General features: G+C 36.1%; 1 protein-coding gene across 2 annotated transcripts in view; it reads left to right on the plus strand.

Annotated features, from left to right (window-relative positions):
• The window catches only part of LOC111056851 (armadillo repeat-containing protein 2), a 47,335-nt gene that overhangs the window by 2,372 nt on the left and 25,579 nt on the right, over window positions 1–19,384 (plus strand). Inside the window, exons 2-6 of one of the 2 annotated variants that reach the window (XM_039438279.1) lie at window positions 8,811–9,110; window positions 9,756–9,958; window positions 11,307–11,780; window positions 16,549–16,718; window positions 19,128–19,230. In XM_039438279.1, coding sequence (XP_039294213.1) covers window positions 8,848–9,110; window positions 9,756–9,958; window positions 11,307–11,780; window positions 16,549–16,718; window positions 19,128–19,230 — 1,213 coding nt within the window. In that variant the 5' untranslated portion in view covers window positions 8,811–8,847. Of the gene's footprint in view, window positions 1–6,695; window positions 6,996–8,810; window positions 9,111–9,755; window positions 9,959–11,306; window positions 11,781–16,548; window positions 16,719–19,127; window positions 19,231–19,384 lie in introns of both variants that reach the window. The other variant, XM_039438280.1, reaches the window with a different exon arrangement.

Below are 19,384 nucleotides of genomic sequence, written 5' to 3' on the forward strand. Positions count from 1 at the left end.
GGAATTAATCAATTATTGGTCAAAGATGTTTTAGCTACAAAGTAATTTTTCATTTCAAATTATTATTTAGCTGTATTATTATTTGTATAATTGTGTATTGATTGAGGTATTCAAGTTTTCAAGATCATTCCATCAGATACAGTCAATGAGTATAAAGGAGTGAGTATGGAAAGAAATATAAGTATAGAAGAAGAAAGAAGTATATATAAAAGCAATTTTGGAGTAAATAGAGTTCACCTTGTATATACTCCCAGAAACAGCGTGCATTATGAACATTAACTGCTCATTTCCATATTTTATATTTCTTGAGACATGAAACTTGTGAGCCATCGATCGCAAACAGTCTCTCCTCCTTCTTCTTCTTCTTCTTCTTCTTCTTATCTCCCTTCTTCTTCACCAGTCATCTCCTTTTTCTCCTTCGTCATCCGTCCTCTTCTTCTTCTTCTTTTTTTCTTCTTCTTCTTCTCCTTCTTCTTCTTTTCTCTTCTTCTTCTTCTTCAGCCGTCTCCTCCTTCATCACCAACTTCTTCTTCCCCTTCCTCTTCTTCTTATTCTGCCGTCTCTCCTTCTTTTTTTCTTCTTTTCCTTCTTTTCTACAGATTAAAATAAATTGAAGTGCATTTGTTCAAATGCTAATTAATTAATTAATTATTATTAATATTGGATGAAAATCCCAATTAAATGCTGTAAATCACCCCGAAGACTTCTGCTACTGCAAATATTGCCAACAGAGTAAACAGCTAGATAGAAATTCTTCTTCTTCTTCTTTTTCCTCTTCTTCTTCTTCTTCTTCTTCTTCTCTCTTCTTCTTCTTCTTCTCTTCTTCTTCTTCTTCTTCTTCTTCTTCTTCTCTCTTCTTCTTTTCTTCTTCTTCTTCTCCTTCTTCTCTTCTTCTTCTTCTTCTTTTCTTCTTCTTCTCTTCTTCTTCTTCTTCTTCTTCTTCTTCTTTTTCCTCTTCTTCTTCTTCTTTTTTTCTTCTTCTTCTCCTCCTTCTTCTTCTTCTCTTCTTCTTCTCCTCCTTCTTCTTCTTCTTCTCCTTTATCGTTCATTTTGCATGTCTGCGACTTTTAGCTCATTAACATACAGGTCTTAGGTGGGGAAAAAGGTTTCGGGGTGGCAATACTGGAGTTTGGGGGAAATTTTAAGGTGTATTGTTTGCCAGGGAGTGAAAGGGGTAGTAAGCTCTAGTGTTTCAAACCTTTTAACACACTCTATTCTTCACCTATAACCCCGCCTCTGCATCCCATTTAAACAAATACTGACAGAATGTAGTGAATCTCACGATAAAGAGGTGTACTGTTTGCCTGAGGTAGTTGAGAGGTAGTGTGGCGTGCTATTTCGGAGACCTTGACCTTTGTCAACACTTTTGATGCTCCCATTGATTGGGAGATCTCATCAATATACAGACTTAAACTGAATTTGCTGTACTAATTTGATATCAAATAAAAAGACCAAGAAATTGTCAAGAACTACAGATTTTATTAATACGTTTACACCAAAGTTATTAAGAAAATGTTAAAAACTTAATTCTCATAGATTCTATTGGTTTGAACATAACTTATCATATACATGTTAAACATATGTGTTTGTCAAGTTCTGTTCAATCTAATAGAATATTATTTTTCAATTTTTTAAAAAAACGTTGATAACTTTGGTGTAAACCAGCTTTAGAAAGACCGGTTTCGGTTATTACACCATTGTCAATCTCTGATAAACTAAAACTGAATACAAGAGCAGCAGAATTCATACTAGTAGGCGAGTACTGCTATTGGTCAAGGGCATGAACGCTCGCCATTGGCCTAGCTAGACAGTCTCCTCCCACTTAACGGTATAACAGAAACGTCACGGCTTAAGCAACAGACTCGCTATGATAACAAAATTTACTTTCAGTACAGAATAAAAACCAAGGAAACAAGTGAAAGATGATGAACGCTCGCCATTGGCCCAGCTAGACAGTCCCCTCCCACTCAACGGTGTCACAAAATGCTTAAGCAATAGACTCGCCATAATTACAAAACTTACTTCAAGTACAAAATAAAAACCAAGGAAACAAGTGATAGATGATAAACAAGTTTATAAATAGGAGAATTATCGACTAATTCTTCTTCTTCTTCTTCTCTTCTTCTTCTCTTCTTCTTCTCTTCTTCTTCTTCTTCTTCTCCTTATTCTTCTTCTTCTTCTTCTCCTTATTCTTCTTCTTCTTCTTTTTTTCTTCTTCTTCTCCCGTCTTCTTCATCTCCTTCGTCGTCTTCTTCTTCTTTTTCTTCTTCTCGGTCCTCTTCTTCTTCATTATCTTATTTTTCTCTGTTGTCTACTTCTTCTTCTTCTCCTCCTGTTTTCTTCTTATTAATATTATTCTTCTCCCGTCACCTTCTCCTTCTTCTGCAACTCCTTCTCCTCCTACTCCTCCTCCTTTTTCTCCTCATCCACCTTCTTCTTCTCCTTCTTCTTCTTCTTCTTCTTCTTCTTCTTCTTCTTCTTCTTCTTCTTCTTCTCTTCTTCTTCTTCTTCTTCCTCTTCCTCTTCTTCTTCTTCTTCTTCTTTGTCAATTTTGCATGTCTGCGACTTTCAGCTCATTAACATCGATTTCAAGACGTGGGAAGGACTTTAAATGCGATATTGGGACTAAGGGTAGTTTGAAGGTGTATTGTTTATCAGAGAGTGGAATGGGGTAGTAAGTTCTTGTGCTTAAAACAATTTTACTTACTCTTAACTGACTGTATGACTCATACAAATAACACTTCTTATACAATATAATTTTTACTAATAGCTTCGTTTTTGCTTCTCATTCAAACAAATAATAATACTGACCGTATGAAATGGATCCCACGATAGAGAGGTTTACTGTTTGCCAGAGGTAGTGTGGCGTGCTATTTCGGAGACCTTGACCTTTGTCAACACTTTTGATGTTCCCATTGATTGGGAGATCTCATCAAATATACAGACTTGGACTGAATTTGCTTTACTAATTTGATATCAAATAAAAAGACCAAGAAATTGTCAAGAACCACAGATTTTATTAATAGTAAAGCTGCGTTTACACCAAAGTTATTGAGAAAATTTTGAAAACTTAATTCTCATAGATTCTATTGGTTTGAACATAACTTATCATACACATTCATGTTGAACATATGTGTTTGTCAAGTTCTGTTCAATCTAATAAAATATTATTTTTCAATTTTTAAAAAAACGTTGATAACTTTGGTGTAAACCCAGCTTTAGAAAGACTGGTTTCGGTTGTTACATCATTGTCAATCGCTGATAAACTAAAACTGAATACAAGAGCAGCAGAGTTTATACTAGTAGGCGAGTACTGCTATTGGTCAAGGGCATGAACGCTCGCCATTGGCCTAGCTAGACAGTCTCCTCCCACTTAACGGTATAACAGAAACGTCACGGCTTAAGCAACAGACTCGCTATGATAACAAATTTTACTTTCAGTACAGAATAAAAACCAAGGAAACAAGTGAAAGATGATGAACGCTCGCCATTGGCCCAGCTAGACAGTCCCCTCCCACTCAACGGTGTCACAAAATGCTTAAGCAATAGACTCGCCATAATTACAAAACTTACTTCAAGTACAAAATAAAAACCAAGGAAACAAGTGATAGATGATAAACAAGTTTATAAATAGGAGAATTATCGACTAATGTATGCATACGATGTTATGAACAGCTGTTCTTAGTGAGAAGTTGTGTGTATTTTTGGCTTCAAAATTTTATAGAATGACTTTATTTTATCAATTTTCAATAAATTTATCAATTTCCTGATAATCAAGTGCTATATTTAACAATAATTGTTGTTTTAATTCTTCTAAATTAAAAATTTCTTGCCAATATAATTGAGAAGAGAGTGAAGTTTTTGGACTAAAAATTAACTTGAACTTTTTGCAGTAGGGACATAACATATTTTTTGGACATTATCAAAATTTGGGAATGAAATAGTTTTGGGCCAAGCCGGTTGTTCCTTCTCATATTTATATGATTTGTGATTGTATCTAAGAATAAACAAATGAAACGAAATTCGTAGTGTTGTACATATTGGTTGAAATGAATCTGGTCATGTAAACTATACTGGGAATTGTCCTTAACTACTCTTGTTATTTCTTAAGCCTCTCTCCAGAATATTCAAAGATCTGCCTCTGTTATTAAAATGCAGCAACTCAAAATTCTTCTCAACTGTGAACTTAACATTATCTGTTATCAAATGTTCTGCGAAGTTAGATTCTCCATTTTTCCAATCCAAATAATCACAAGCTCACAGGAAGGTATCTAGAAAGGATGTAGGCTTACTCTAATAATCGATTCAATCCAAATTAAATCATTGAAACAAATTCAATCAATTTGTCAAGAAAATTCACGCAAAAAATAACTCTCAACCAAACAGAGCTTTCTCCAAGTGAAACTTTTGCGTAAATGGTAGTATGCGTCATTCATGAATAAATTGTTGCGGGTTCTAGATAAATCGAACTTTTTTCTAATTATTTCAACTTTGATGAAGATAATCAACGAAATTTTGATAAAATAATATATAATATTATATATAAAATATAAAATATATATAAAATAATATCTTGTTCCGTGCTCCCTGGACATGAGGTTATTGCATTTAGCAATAAAACGTTTTCCCCAGTGCAAAGCACGGGTTACCGGAACTTAATGAATGGGGTTTCACCATACAAATTCTCTCAAGAATGACATGACCGAATTTTTCCAATAAAATATCCTGGATAGTAATTATTCAGACACTTTACCAACTGGCATTATCTCTTTCCGGAGAAATCGTAAGGAGCTCAACACCGTACTTCAAATAATAGCCTACGCCCGCTTTGTACGTCATAGGCAACCCGCATCACAGAGCTCATTCTCTAATATTATTTTATCACAGAGTAGAGAAGCGATTTCCTTCTTTTGTGATTCTGTAATGAATCTGTGGTTGTACAATATCTATATTGAGGTCCATGTTATAATGGCAGTGAAGAAAGATAGGAGAACAACGTTGCCTATCCTCTGTCTTGTCAATGCCTTCTATAGACAGGTAGCTGATACAGGTTTATTGATGTGATATTAACTGTTCATTCTCGTTTAAACTAATCAACCATATTTTATTAGGCAAGACATTATATTTTTCAATAATTTCATAATGAATTTTTAAATTAAGATTAAATATTTTGTCAATTCATTATCAATTCTACATTGTTAAAAGACGATCTGGCAACAGAGTAGAGCGAGAAAGAGATAGCGCTATCCGCTTCGTTGAATGATAGACAAGAACAGCAATACCATTGCTGATCAAACACTGCCATTATAACGTGGACCACACTATAATTAGAGTGAGGTGCACGTTATTATGGCAGTATTTGATACACATCGGTGTTTGCTATCCTTGTCTATCATTCGACAAAACAGATAAAGCCTTCTAGCTCCGCAACGTTGCCAAATCGTTTTTCAAGAATGTAGATGTAGAATTAATGAAGAATATTAAAACTGAATCATGGAAATTTCTCATTCGATCTTAAAAATATTTTTTCTCTACGAATATAATATAAATGATTATTTTTGACAAAAATAAACAGTTGGTTATCAATATTTTCCACAGGGAAAAGTGAATAGATGACTTAATAAGTCAAGCATTGTTAGAGAATAGAATAGCTCTCAGTATTTATATCAAACAAAAGTCATCAAATTCAAGGTTTGTGATTTCTACTTGTAACGATGGACGTAAAAACTATCACAATGTGATGTGGGTAGCAAAATTCCACCATAAAGAGAAGATAGCATAAGGGTATATCTTTATGTCTTATACTATCTTTTCACTATGATGTCACTTACCTAGACGTTTGTCCCACTCCACGTCTACTGTTATAAATAAGCATAAGTCATCAAGGGTAGTTTGCACAGTCAAAGCTTGAAGTGAATTCAATCAGCTGGTGGCTTAAACTCAAAATGAAACACATTATAATAAACAAGACTTGATACGGATTTAATCCAAGTTTAAAATGAGATATAGTTAAAACTGGTACTGTGCAAACGGCTCTTGGTGTTGGAAGTGAAATTTGCCTGACTTTTATTCCCAGCATTCAGACATAATAGGATACTAAAGTCAGACACACAATGCGTTTTTCAGAAGAGTTGGCACGACATGACAGGATAGGAAGCTCTTGTATTGGCTGATTGGGTTGTCGAATCTCAGCCAATCAGAGAGCTTCCTGTCCAGTCGTTCTGTGCCGACACGTCTGAAGGAAACGCTACGTGTGTCTCTGCCCTAAATGTGCTACATACTTTGAAATCTGATTGATTATGTATATGTATTTATGAGTGTGGAATAAATAAATTTGAAATTTGATTCCAAAAAGATCATATCATTGTATTCTATGAGTCCCTTTTGATATTTCGTGGATAAACATTTTCATCCCCGTTATGGAGTTACAGCTTTCTTTTCTGTAGTTGATATATTCCCTGGGAGTCATTCTGATTCGACCAGTTATTCGAATGTGATTCTCTCAAAACTGGTTCTGACCTCTCAAAATGAGGTCAGTGACATATTATGGTATTGACTATAGTAATGTTTGCTCTATCTAATTAATAAATAAATAAAAATATTAAGCTTTTACTAAAATAATATCATCTTGACAAGGAAAGTGTGTCACACCAGATTTCTAATTTTATTTTTTTTTTAAATCTCAATTTCTCCAGATCAGGCAGTACCCACACCAAACGCCGATCTTGTGACATGGATGGCAGTCTGTTGAAACCGCGTCGTCCTCTGCGCAGCCTAGCCGCGCAGGTACCTTTCTACCAGCCGCCATTTTGTCTGGCCAAAACCAGCGCGCAAATTATCAGTGAAGCACGCGTTGCCATGACAACCAGCCAGCATTCCGTTGCCATGGCAACCAGCCAGCATCCTGTCAACACTAAACGACCGTTCACGCCTCGCGACGCCGGACGCGTCCTTTTCGGCGCGGGACGCATGCGGAGACCGCCCAGTGCTGTCAGGTTAGGTTAGGTTATATTTCAACTTATAGGTTAGGTTAGGTTATATTTATAACTCTAGGTTAGGTTGTGTTTAATGTTTGAGGTTAGGTTAGAGACATAGAGAAAGTATCAGTGGATGAGCCCTGGCAGCCTTCGGGCCCGATTGCACAATAGCCGGTTAAATTTTAACTGTGATTAATTTCACAAAAACCAATCAGAGAAGGCTTTTTTGAAAATATGCCTTCTCTGATTGGTTCTCGCGAAATTAACCACGGTTGAAGTATAACCAGCTTTTGTGCAACCGGCTTTTTCGAAAAGATTCCTTCTCTGATTGTTTCTTGCGGAATTAAACACGGTTAAAGTTTAACTAGCTTTTGTGCAACCGGCACTCAGACTTTTAGACGAGTGAGGTGAAAAGTGTGTGGTAGAGTATGCCCAAGAATCCAGAATAGACAAAAAAACTATCACTCCCACAGAACTCGGTTAATTCATTCACAGTAATTTTAGAACGATATTTCTATCTAAATTCAGGGGAGGAACAGTTTTGGGCTTCAAGCATGTTCTTCCTTTTCCAATCATTCATAATGTCACGATGTATATCGTAACTAGAGAAAGGAATTGAGTTTAGGGCTCATTTATTTGACGCTCGGCTATCTTTGATGGAATCAAAGGGGTCAACGTTCAAGCCAGCCACTGGCCTACCGCTCAGCGGTGCTGCGCATCCTCTCTCCCCTCCCTCTCGGTCACTGAGGGAGGCTCGAGAAAGGCTAGCAGGAGTCAGTCTAGTTCGGAGAGCCAGGGCGAGCGGTCGAGTGAGGTGAGAAGGAAGCAGCGAGCAGCTAGCAACGTCACAGTACGTCTTGTACTAAAGTGAACTCCGATTTCTTCAGCGACCGGGAGTTGTGTTGGGGCTAAAGACGATTAGCCTCAAACACGGTGAACTCCATTGCTCAACACCCGTTTGGGCGAGTGCTGAACGACATTTAACCCGTTTAGACGACGGGCTACCAGTTTCGACCAACGGCGACACGTCAGGTTTGGTCGAAACCTGACTCCCCATTGGTAGACCACCAGTGGAACATCGAGGCGCAAGAGGACCTCTGGAAAGGTGTGGAAAAACCTTTCCCGCGACTCCGCGACCGATCCGGACCCGAGGAGGACAGCTAGTGCCCGGCAAGTAGGACTTAGGAAAGTCCAGAGCGCGAGCCGCCGCAGCGCACTAATCCAGTGCGGAATCGAGAAAGGACCTCAAGGAAGGTGTGGAAAAACCTTTCCCGCGACTCCGCGACCGATCCGGACCCGAGGAGGACAGCTAGTGCCCGGCAAGTAGGACTTAGGAAAGTCCAGAGCGCGAGCCGCCGCAGCGCACTAATCCAGTGCGGAATCGAGAAAGGACCTCAAGGAAGGTGTGGAAAAACCTTTCCCGCGACTCCGCGACCGATCCGGACCCCAGGAGGACAGCTGGTGCCCGGCAAGTAGGACTTAGGAAAGTCCAGAGCGCGAGCCGCCGCAGCGCACTAATCCAGTGCGGGATCGAGAAAGGACCTCAAGGAAGGTGTGGAAAAACCTTTCCCGCGACTCCGCGACCGATCCGGACCCCAGGAGGACAGCTGGTGCCCTGCAAGTAGGACTTAGGAAAGTCCAGAGCGCGAGCCGCCGCAGCGCACAAATCCAGTGCGGAATCGAGAAAGGACCTCAGGGAAGTAATGTTTGCTCTATCTAATTAATAAATAAATAAAAATATTAAGCTTTTACTAAAATAATATCATCTTGACAAGGAAAGTGTGTCACACCAGATTTCTGATTTTATTTTTTTTTAAATCTCAATTTCTCCAGATCAGGCAGTACCCACACCAAACGCCGATCTTGTGACATGGATGGCAGTCTGTTGAAACCGCGTCGTCCACTGCGCAGCCTAGCCGCGCAGGTACCTTTCTACCAGCCGCCATCTTGTCTGGCCAAAACCAGCGCGCAAATTATCAGTGAAGCACGCGTTGCCATGACAACCAGCCAGCATTCCGTTGCCATGGCAACCAGCCAGCATCCTGTCAACACTAAGCGACCGTTCACGCCTCGCGACGCCGGACGCGTCCTTTTCGGCGCGGGACGCATGCGGAGACCGCCCAGTGCTGTCAGGTTAGGTTAGGTTATATTTCAACTTATTTTGGGCTTCAAGCATGTTCTTCCTTTTCCAATCATTCATAATTAAGAATGATATTTCATGTATCACTGAATAAATAAACAAGCTAGAGGTGCTGTTAACCTCTGTAAAGTTTGTGGTAGAAACTAACCTATAATTCATAGTCTATCAAAGAATCTATATTATTGAAGAATAGTTGCAAAAATATTCGGACAAACATTGTAAAAGTTAATGCTCACATTTTTAAATCAAGCTGATAATTTTATCCTATGACCTATCACATCATAGTACCACAGACCTATGATAATCGACCATAATTTTGTACATTATGATAGGAAAAATATTTCAAAATATAATAATTGCTGTGTTCAACAAACGAGAAGTGAGCAAGAGCACGGATTTCAAAGCATAGGAATCATACATATAAGAAGCATGATAAATTATGTCCCTAAGAGTGTTTGAGTCCAATGTAATTTCTCATGGCTTTTGAAATTTCAAACTGACTTTATTCAGATTTTTATTGATATTTGTCCAGTACAAGCATTTTTTCGTTTGGTCAAAACCCACCCTCAAACAATCGAGGATCATTGTATTGTATTGTAATGTATTGAATTATATTATCAATACTTTCTTCATTGCAGTATCCGGCAAGTACATTTTCACGATGTCGACTCAAACGTTCTACCGAAATTGGTTGATTTGGACCAAACTAAAAATAATGCAAACAATCAAAATGGCGCCGGTGCTCTCACACTGTCAGGTGTGGCACTGCTCAAGACTCAAAATGGCCGCTGGAGACTCCCCGCCATACCCCAGAAAAACGCTCATAACCAACTCGAAAAGTGTGAGTAGCCTGAAGGTATTCTAGATAATTGAAATTATAAATATATGTAATATCACTGGATATTCATTCCACCTTCGATACTGTGATATTTATGGAGAGCAGCATAGATAATGCAAAATTTATTGACCAAGCGATGTGAGGTCTTAGATTCAAGTCGACGGTTTGGCATTCCTCTTGATGTTTAAATGTTTATATGTTGCGCATTCACGGCAAAACGCGGTGATATATTTTCATGAGATTTGACAGGTATATTCCTTTTTTAATTGCGCGTCGACGTATATACAAGGTTTTTGAAAATGTTGCATTCCAAGGATAGTATAAAAGGAAAAAGGAGCCTCCTTCATACGCCAATATTGAAGTAAAAATCAAACTATAGAATTATTCATCATGAATCAGCTGACAAGTGATTACACAGATGTGTGGAGAAGCCAGTCCATGGCTGTATTTCCATAAGATCTATAGTTTCAATCAGGTAGCCTACTTGTGGATGAGAATACTGCGTGAGGTCTACTGTTCACAGAACTACTAGTTTATACAGTTGATCGTTTGTCTAATTCAATAATGAAAATTCAGCACTAGTGAATGAATTTATAGTGAATTACTATGAATTAATATGAATGGATATTACTTCTCAGACCGAATAATATAAATCAGCACCAGAAGAAAAAGACCCTGCTTTTTGAATTGAATTTTGACATCATCTTTTAATTAAATACAATCAATTCATAAAACCACTTCAATAAATTATTTTACAGAGTCCATCATGCTATTCAATCGATTTATTCCATCTATTTTATTCAAAATTGATTGTAATTTGCAAAATTACCCCTGAATTAACCCAAGGAAGAACCTAGAAAGTATCAGAAAAAAATCACTTTCAAAGAACCCTGCATTCTTAAGGTAGGCGCACACAGATCGTCATCAGACGGACGGCACGCATCGGACGGATCGGAAGATTAGATTTGATGCATTGTTTTCAATTGGAGTGTGCATACCTATACGATGCGGATAGGTATGCGCACTCCAATTGAAACCAATGCATCAAATCTAATCGTCCGATCCGTCCGATGCGTGCCGTCCGTCCGATGACGATCTGTGTGCGCCTGCCTTTAATCACCAAACCCTAATAAGGGTTTAAACAGGCTTCAAGCCTATTGTTCCTTTCCCAATCATACATAGTTGAGAATTATATTGTTTGTATCAATGTATAAATAAGTAAATAATCCTGGAGCTACTATTTTGAGATTTAATGGGTCTCATGACTTTTATACCAATTTACATCCAATAAACTCAAAATTTTAATTAGTTTTTCATCGCTTTTGACATCAGAATTGTCTCTTTTTTCCAGTACCAGAAGAGCAAACCACGCCCAAAAAACCGCTCCAACCAAAACCACCCGAAACAAAACCGGAAGCTCCGCCCATTCTGGATTCTACCACCACCAATCAGAGACCGCCAAAAGAGGACAGTTTCATGCGCATGCGCCGGCTGACTCAGCAGAAAGTGGTCGGCATGGATCAGCTGATGGCCTGGTCGGAAATTGCTGATCTGGCTGATGAGGATAACAGGATCAACGAGGCGAGAGCAGCTGACGTCACGAAACAACAGCTGAATCAATCAGCTGACGTCACAAATCATCAGCTGTTGCAGTCAGATAACGTGAAGCAATCAGAGGATATGAGAAATCAGTTGCAGGATTCAGCTGATGTGAGAGATCAGTTGCAGGATTCAGCTGATGTGGCAAATCAGCTGTTGCAATCAGCTGATGAAAGTGTGGAAGCAGCCTTGGAGAGAATCGCTCTGCTCCAGGGAAGCAACTGTGGTAAATTATGATTCATGATGATTGTAGTATTTGAAAGTTATTATAAATGTGATCAAATGATGGAAAAATTATTGAAATTTTCTTTATTCATTCTTGAGATTAACCAATTTGATTCAACATGCTATAATGTCTCCTATATGGACTTTAACATGAGGGTTCTTTTGAGGACGATTGATGCTTTTTTAAGCTTTTATTCAGACAATGAACAATTTTGCTGATAAAATTCAATATGATAAATTGAACAAGTTTGTTAAGTTTCTGAATTTGAATACAACTTGCAATAATTGAATGTCTATGTGCCGGTTGCAAAAAAAGGATAAAAGTCGGTCAAGTTTTAGGCTAAACTCACACTTACGCGACTCAGGTCGAGAAGAGACTCGACTCTAGTCAAGAGCATGTGTTTCCAAAAAATGACAGTCACTGAGACTAGAATCGACTGGTCTGAGTGTCACCATTTGGAGCACATGCTCTCCACTAAAGTGGGAGAGAAATTACTTTTAACACGGCTCTTTCTCGAAGACGGAGAGGTCCGATGCTCTATCCTCCATCAATCACTCCCACTACCTAGCAGCATTCTCCTTCTTTTGTGTCTGTGTGAGAGAGCTTTGCAACGCGACGCACCAACACTCCCCTTCCAGCTATTGCTGGCAATGTTCCAAGTCATATACTGGTCAGCAGGTATAATATTGTTTTCATCACAAGAGCATGAAGCAAAATGACACGGCGCATCCAATTGTGCGCAGGATGTCTGTCTGTATCTACGCTACAAACTGTGGAGGGAGAAATGAGTTTCTCCTCTTCATGTTAAAAGTAATATATCTCAGACTTTAGAGTCGAGTCTCTTCTCGACCTGAGTCGCGTAAGTGTGAGTTGAGCCTTAATCGTGTTTAATTCCACGAGAGACAATCAGAGTAGCTGTCTTATCATTCATTCTCATCAAAAAAGCCCTTCTCTTATTGGTTCTCGTGAAATTAATCATGGTTAAATTTTAACTTTTGTGCAACCGGGCCTATGCATCTTATGAATGATAAACACTTGTGAAAATTGGGAGAATATTTGCCTGGAATACGTGCTCCTCCAATCAAAGTCACAAATTTTGTATGATTACTTGTTAGTTTAATGAATGAATGTGATATAGACTATAACAAATGAATAATTGTATATTATTGAAACAGGACAGGTCTCAGCCAATTTTATGAATAAAAGTTTCTGTATTCACATGTTTGCTATTCTCAATCTCTTGAACTGGTTACCCAAACACATTCAGGCTATGCAAGTCGATTCATTGTAGTCCACATGTTCGAATCTCGACTTTATTGAAATTTCATTAATAGAACTTTCTGTATTTTCATATTATTATGCTATACTCAATCTTTTCAACTGGTTACCCAAACACATTGAGGCTATGCAAGTCAATTCATTGTAGTCCACATGTTCGAATCTCGACTTTATTAAAATTTAATTAATAGAACTTTCTGTATTTTCATATTATTTTGCTGTACTCAATCTTTTGGACTGGTTACCCAAACACATTCAATTTATTTTAGACTATGCTAGTCAATGTAGTCCACATGTTTGAATCCAGACTTAATTTAAATTTAATCAAATTTTCCTTGGTAAAATTGAATTGCACTTAACAATATATACAGGATGGAAGTTTGGTATCGTATTTAAATTATCTCACAATGAGGCAAAAATGTGAAATTGTTGGGATCATCTAGTCTTCAGTTGCACGATGGATAATTATTTTAGAAAATTTAGGCATGTTATGAATCAGTAGAGTATATTAATTTGATCCATCATATTAGAATAGTAGATCTACATCTGCAAATCACCTGAATAAAAGACCTGGATCCATCACATTAGAATAGTACATATTATTCAGGAGTGATCCATGGTCTAGTGTCTAGTGGATAGAGTGCTTGCGTAGCAGCATAGAGATCCAGGGTTCAAACCCTCTCAATACCAAAAGTTTTTTAAACCCGATCACTCCCGTGTTATCGGATGGGCACGTTAAACTGTCGGTCCCGGCTGAAGTATGACAGTCGTGAGGCCCATTGACGGCTTAAATTATATATTCAGGCGGTGGGACCTTCCCGCAAGGGACTCCCCACCAACAAGAGCCATACGAATTCACTTTGTTTTTAGTAATTTAAATGTTTTAGTACATATTCAAATTAATTTGATGTTAACATGAAAAAAGCTTTTATAATTTATTTTATTAAAGCTGTTGTCTACATCTACATGTTTCAAACTACAATAAAAAATATGAGCTGCAGCAAGTGATTTTCATGACTCCAAACATCTCCGTTTCAAAACATTTTCACTGAAATTAAATAGAATTGTGAATTCTTCTGTATTAAACAGCCTGCTCACAGTATAGATTTAGTAAGTAGCTTCAAAACAATCTTAATTTTCAAATTCTATTTTTTTTTCTATGATAAACTGTATTGAGAAATACTATCTTTAACCGCTTCCTGGAGTTTTGCAGAGCATGATATTTCAAAAATATATTCAAATTCATTTTATAATAGTTGGAATTAGTAACTAGTAATATACTAGTTCAAAAATATACTATTTGTTTCTAAGAACAAATATACCAGTCCATTCATAAAATTTTGAGAGTAGCAACTTTTTTTATAGATCAACCCACATAAAAATAGCTGGAATATTCTTGATGGCTGTAAATATTGTTCACAAGTTTTACTTAGAGAAGAATTGGATTTTGCTTTAGGACTTTGACTAGAGCTAGAGCCTGAATGTTATTACGTTATGTTAATCTTCTATAAATTGATTTTAATGAGATTTTTTCATCATTTTTTGAAAAAATCAGGTTTAGAGCTTAAAGAATGTTTTAAGATCACGAAATCTCTCACACACTAGAATATCACAAAAATATTCACTCATATCAAGTGATTATCTAATATTATAAATAAACATCAATATTCAGAGACCAAATTTCAATCGTAATCCTATGTATATAGTATGGATCGATAAGAGAAACTCATATTATGAGACACACTCACTCACTCACTTCTCAAATTTCTTCAGAATCAATATCATGGAGACACAAATAAACATGTAGTCATATCCTCTACCTCACTATTCTAGAGAATGATTTCATAGTTGTTATTTTTCCCATTATTTTCAAAAAATTTCCAACGAGCCCTTCAAGAAATTGTTAAAGACAATGAGAATGATCTTATTCCGTATGTTATCTACCAATCTCCACACTTTTTGTAAATCTATACTTGAGTTTATAATCAAATAAGATATAAAACACATCTATTGAATAAAAATATGATTTATTTGATAAGGAACACTTTGCCAGACACTTTTGAACTATAATTTCTGTGTATGAATAGGAATGTTCATTCTTCTCAGCTCACCTTTTTCAATCAACTATCTTCTGTATATTTATTTACAAATATTATAGAATGAAATATCAAGAACAAATTAAGACTTTGCAAAGGCTAAAAATAAACTTTCTACTGGTAATATTTCTCAAAGTTTTTCGATTTGTATATTATCAAGCTATCAAAATGAAAAGGTTTTCTCAGGAAAACATTTTTTTTCCGATAATTACTTTTTGAGCTCCTCTAGTTTAAATTTTTGGGACAGAACATTTAAAATTCGATATAGGATGAATCCATGAGATTTAGAGGGTAAATTCATAATGGGATGGTTTATTGAATAATACGGAAGTTGTTGAAAATATCAATTTTTGAGAAAGTTATACAATTCACCAAAAACAACTCAACTGAAAGTTATTTTTGGTCGTTTTTAGTAAATTGAGAGACTTTCTCAAAAATTAATATTTTCAGGAAAGTTTTGATTTACTCAATGAACAATACCATGGAGAATTAATCCTCTAAATCACATGGATTTATCATCTCTTACCTAATTTTAAATGTTCTGTCCCAAAAATTTAAACTTTAGGCGCTCATATCTCAAAAAGTAATGATTGGAGAAAAATGTTTTCCCGAGAAAACTTTTCCATTTTGATAGGTTATGATGTACAACTCGAAAAACTTTGAAAAATATCACCAGGAGAAAGTTTATTTTTAGCCTTTGCACAGCCTCAACAAATCAATACAGTAAAATTTTTAACGAAGTAGCCACAACAACAAATTATGTAGCTATATACACATAAGAACAGACTCAGCTTATCAAGAAATTACATGTGAAAGTTTCAGAAAAATTATCATATACACAAGTTATAAGTCTTCAAAAACGGGTTAAATTCAACTAATTTAATTAACTGCTGAAAGAAAACTAGTGACTATTGAGTAGGTCCTACATACAATCACATCTGAACGACCATCACCTCGAAGAGTCCGTGAATAAACTGACTGAAACCTTCTTCAATTGGAAGTTGTCAGTCTTTTACTGAATAAATTATCTGAATTGAATTGTGTCGCCTAAAAATAACCTATTGATTGTCAATTATTGCCACTACAGTTAGACTAGTAATCATTCTGCCATTAAACATTCATTATCAGTTCTTGTTCTCATTTCTTGATAATACTCGAATCAACTAGATAAAAGAAGTTGTATAATTCTTTATCTATATTATAATAAAGAAAAGAACTGGCTTATAATACACTTACGGGATAAGATCTTGAACTATGATCTGAACTAAGTACAAGGTATCCTCAGTTTTTCTCTCACGATCTGAGCTCCTTTAAAATAAATGAATTGTAGAATGATTTACTGTTCAGATGATACCGTACTCAATTTTTCAAAATTGTCACCAATCTTTTCACAGATGCAGATCTGTCCTGTGCCTTGGATCAGCTTTATTCAGCAGTTGAAAGAGAAGGGGATAGAATTATCCGCAATCATAGAGCCAAAGCCGCCATTTTGAGAGCACTTCATCCTTTTATTGAAGTTTCTAGTGAGGCTCTACTGCTACGTTTGGCACGAGTGATACTAGCTGTGAGTAAAATTGTAATATTATAAAAATCTTTGGAATATAGAGGTTATATTATACGAGTGAATAAATATATAAATAAATTCATTCAATAAAGAGAACTACTAGTGCTCTTTCTATTCTCTTCAAGACACGACTGATAAAATTTTTATCATCTTTGTGCTTCATTGTATTTTCAAATGTATATTCAATTTAATGATCATATAAATCAATGGTCGCCAAACTTATGAGCCTGTGAGCTAGAATAGCATTTATAAATCTTCTAGTGAGCTACCAAGGAATATAAGACTGAAGAAAGTACGGTACGCAAAATGAAATTTCACACTTTTATTGCCTATAAAGATACATTTCTAGTGTTGAAATCTACTTATAGCAAAAAGTATAACAAAAGTTGAAATGTACATTTCAATAAGAGCAGTGGAACTCTTATTTGGTCATCAATTATTTTCTTGATGTTTGGAGTGTACGTTGTAGCCGTCAGTCTGTTCCAATATCGATTTTTTATGAATTTCATACTTGAAAAAGATGCTTCACACAAGTAGGTAGAGCTGAACATAGCTTTCAACCTCGATGCAACTTGAATAATATTTTGATACATTTCTTCGGGGATTTGAGGCCAAATATTTCCAGTTGTAGAAAGTTATCTGAGAGACAGATCATTTTGAAAATCCACAAATTCCATTTCAACTGAAGCCTGATCTTCACCAAAATATTTTACAACACAAGCTGCAAAATCTTTTGCATAGATCTCTACAAAAGAGAGTTGATGAATTGTACCATATTTGATATGCTTTTAAAATATTAAAATAATGTTGATCAAACTGTTGTCTCAAGTCTGAAAGAATTGTACCATATTCTTGGTTATTTCTGCGGTGCTGTGGAGGATTTTTCTCGTCATTGATTTTCTTCAGACTACGAAAGTGTATATATTCAAACTGGACGACATTCTTTTGCACGAGCGTTTCTGTGAGCTACCAAAAACTACCCCACGAGCTACCGGTAGCTCGCGATCGACTGTTTGGCGACCACTGATATAAATGATCGTTTAGTACTAACAGCCATCAAGTCCAGTTATTCTATATCCAAATTTTTATCATACATAGGATATCCTTTCATATTGATGTATAATTTTTCACCAAATGAGAACGACAAAGATTCTAATGCGGGTACACACTGTTTTACATTTTTCATCGCATAGGAGAAGTTGTATCAATGCCTCAATAAAATACGGATATTTTAATATCAATTTCATAGTTGTGAGAAGTTTTTGTTTTGCAGATTAGATTAGAGTTCTTTGTTTATGTGTGTTACAATACAGTGTCCAATATTTTAATTATTTTTTGAAACTTCATGACAGCTGAAAGAAGACTTCCACAGGGTGGAGGCTCCAAGAACGGAGCCTGAAGGTAACTTCTTCTAAACTGGTAGAGAAGGTACCCGACGTATACAATTCTTAAAGCAGTGCAATAATTTCTTAATTAATTATATATTAGCTGGGTTTATACGTTCATTACTAGATGGTTCTTTCAAAAGGAGTTCAAAAGTTCAGAAGTAATTCGTATAATAAACTGATTTGTGTAGTTGAGAAGTTGATATTGTGGTAATTATTCATATTGAATGGAAAAGACTAAGAAATTGTCAAAAAACCACTGATTTATTGATAATTAGAAAGACCGGTCTCGGTTATTACACCATTGTTTTATACCATTAGTTTTAGTTTATCAGAGATTGACAATGGTGTAATAACCGAAACCGGTCTTTCTAATTATCAATAAATCAGTGGTTTTTTGACAATTTCTTAGTCTTTTCCATTCAAAATAAACTGATTGTTCATTATGGTCAATAACCCATACTTTGATAATGAAAACGACCCAGTACTCACTGCCATCTATCGGCTAAGTTCAGAAACACTTTCTCGACCAATCAGCAAGCAGGAGGCGGAGCTTGGCAGAGGAATGCTTCTAGTGATAATCACTACAAGCTGTCAGCATTGGAGAAAGGAAAGCTTCCATATTCAATCCATAAGGAATGCTGACTGTTTGAGGTTAATATCACGTTATGAATCCATTTGGTTCTTTTTTTGTGATTGGCTCTGTATTCTCTTCTTTTGAATAACAGAATTTATAGTATCTTTATCTATTCATAAAATATAGAATATTTAAGTTACTATAGTTCACTGTAATATATACTATATTCATAGTTGAGAATGATATTGTATGTATCAACGTTCAAATAGATAAATAAATATAAAATATAGTATCCATATTATTACAGTAAATAGTGGATATCATAATGCGGATCACATTCCATTGAAATAACAAATAAAAGTGTGACATTAGGCCTATAGTATTATTCTTCAGTTGCAAGCAATTCTTGTGTTTCAAGGTTTTATCATATTTATTACATTTTTACAGCTACGGGTCACTGGTCAGAACTTGTCTGCGATATGCAAAATAGTATTCAAAGTCTCCCGCAGTGATAAACATGACGATTACTTCTTGGAGAATAACATACTTGGTGAGTGAACTCTCTTATCTTTTAAATTAATACTGTGAAACATCGATACAGTACACCATGTTATAGTACAATATCGGGGCACCGAGCTTCGCTCGTTATTTTCAGTTATTGATAAACAGAACACAGTTCTCTAAAATTATCGTGTTTATATTTT

The sequence above is a fragment of the Nilaparvata lugens genome, chromosome 11 (assembly GCF_014356525.2).
Source record: "Nilaparvata lugens isolate BPH chromosome 11, ASM1435652v1, whole genome shotgun sequence".
In the NCBI taxonomy this organism is placed as follows: Eukaryota; Metazoa; Arthropoda; class Insecta; order Hemiptera; family Delphacidae; genus Nilaparvata; species Nilaparvata lugens.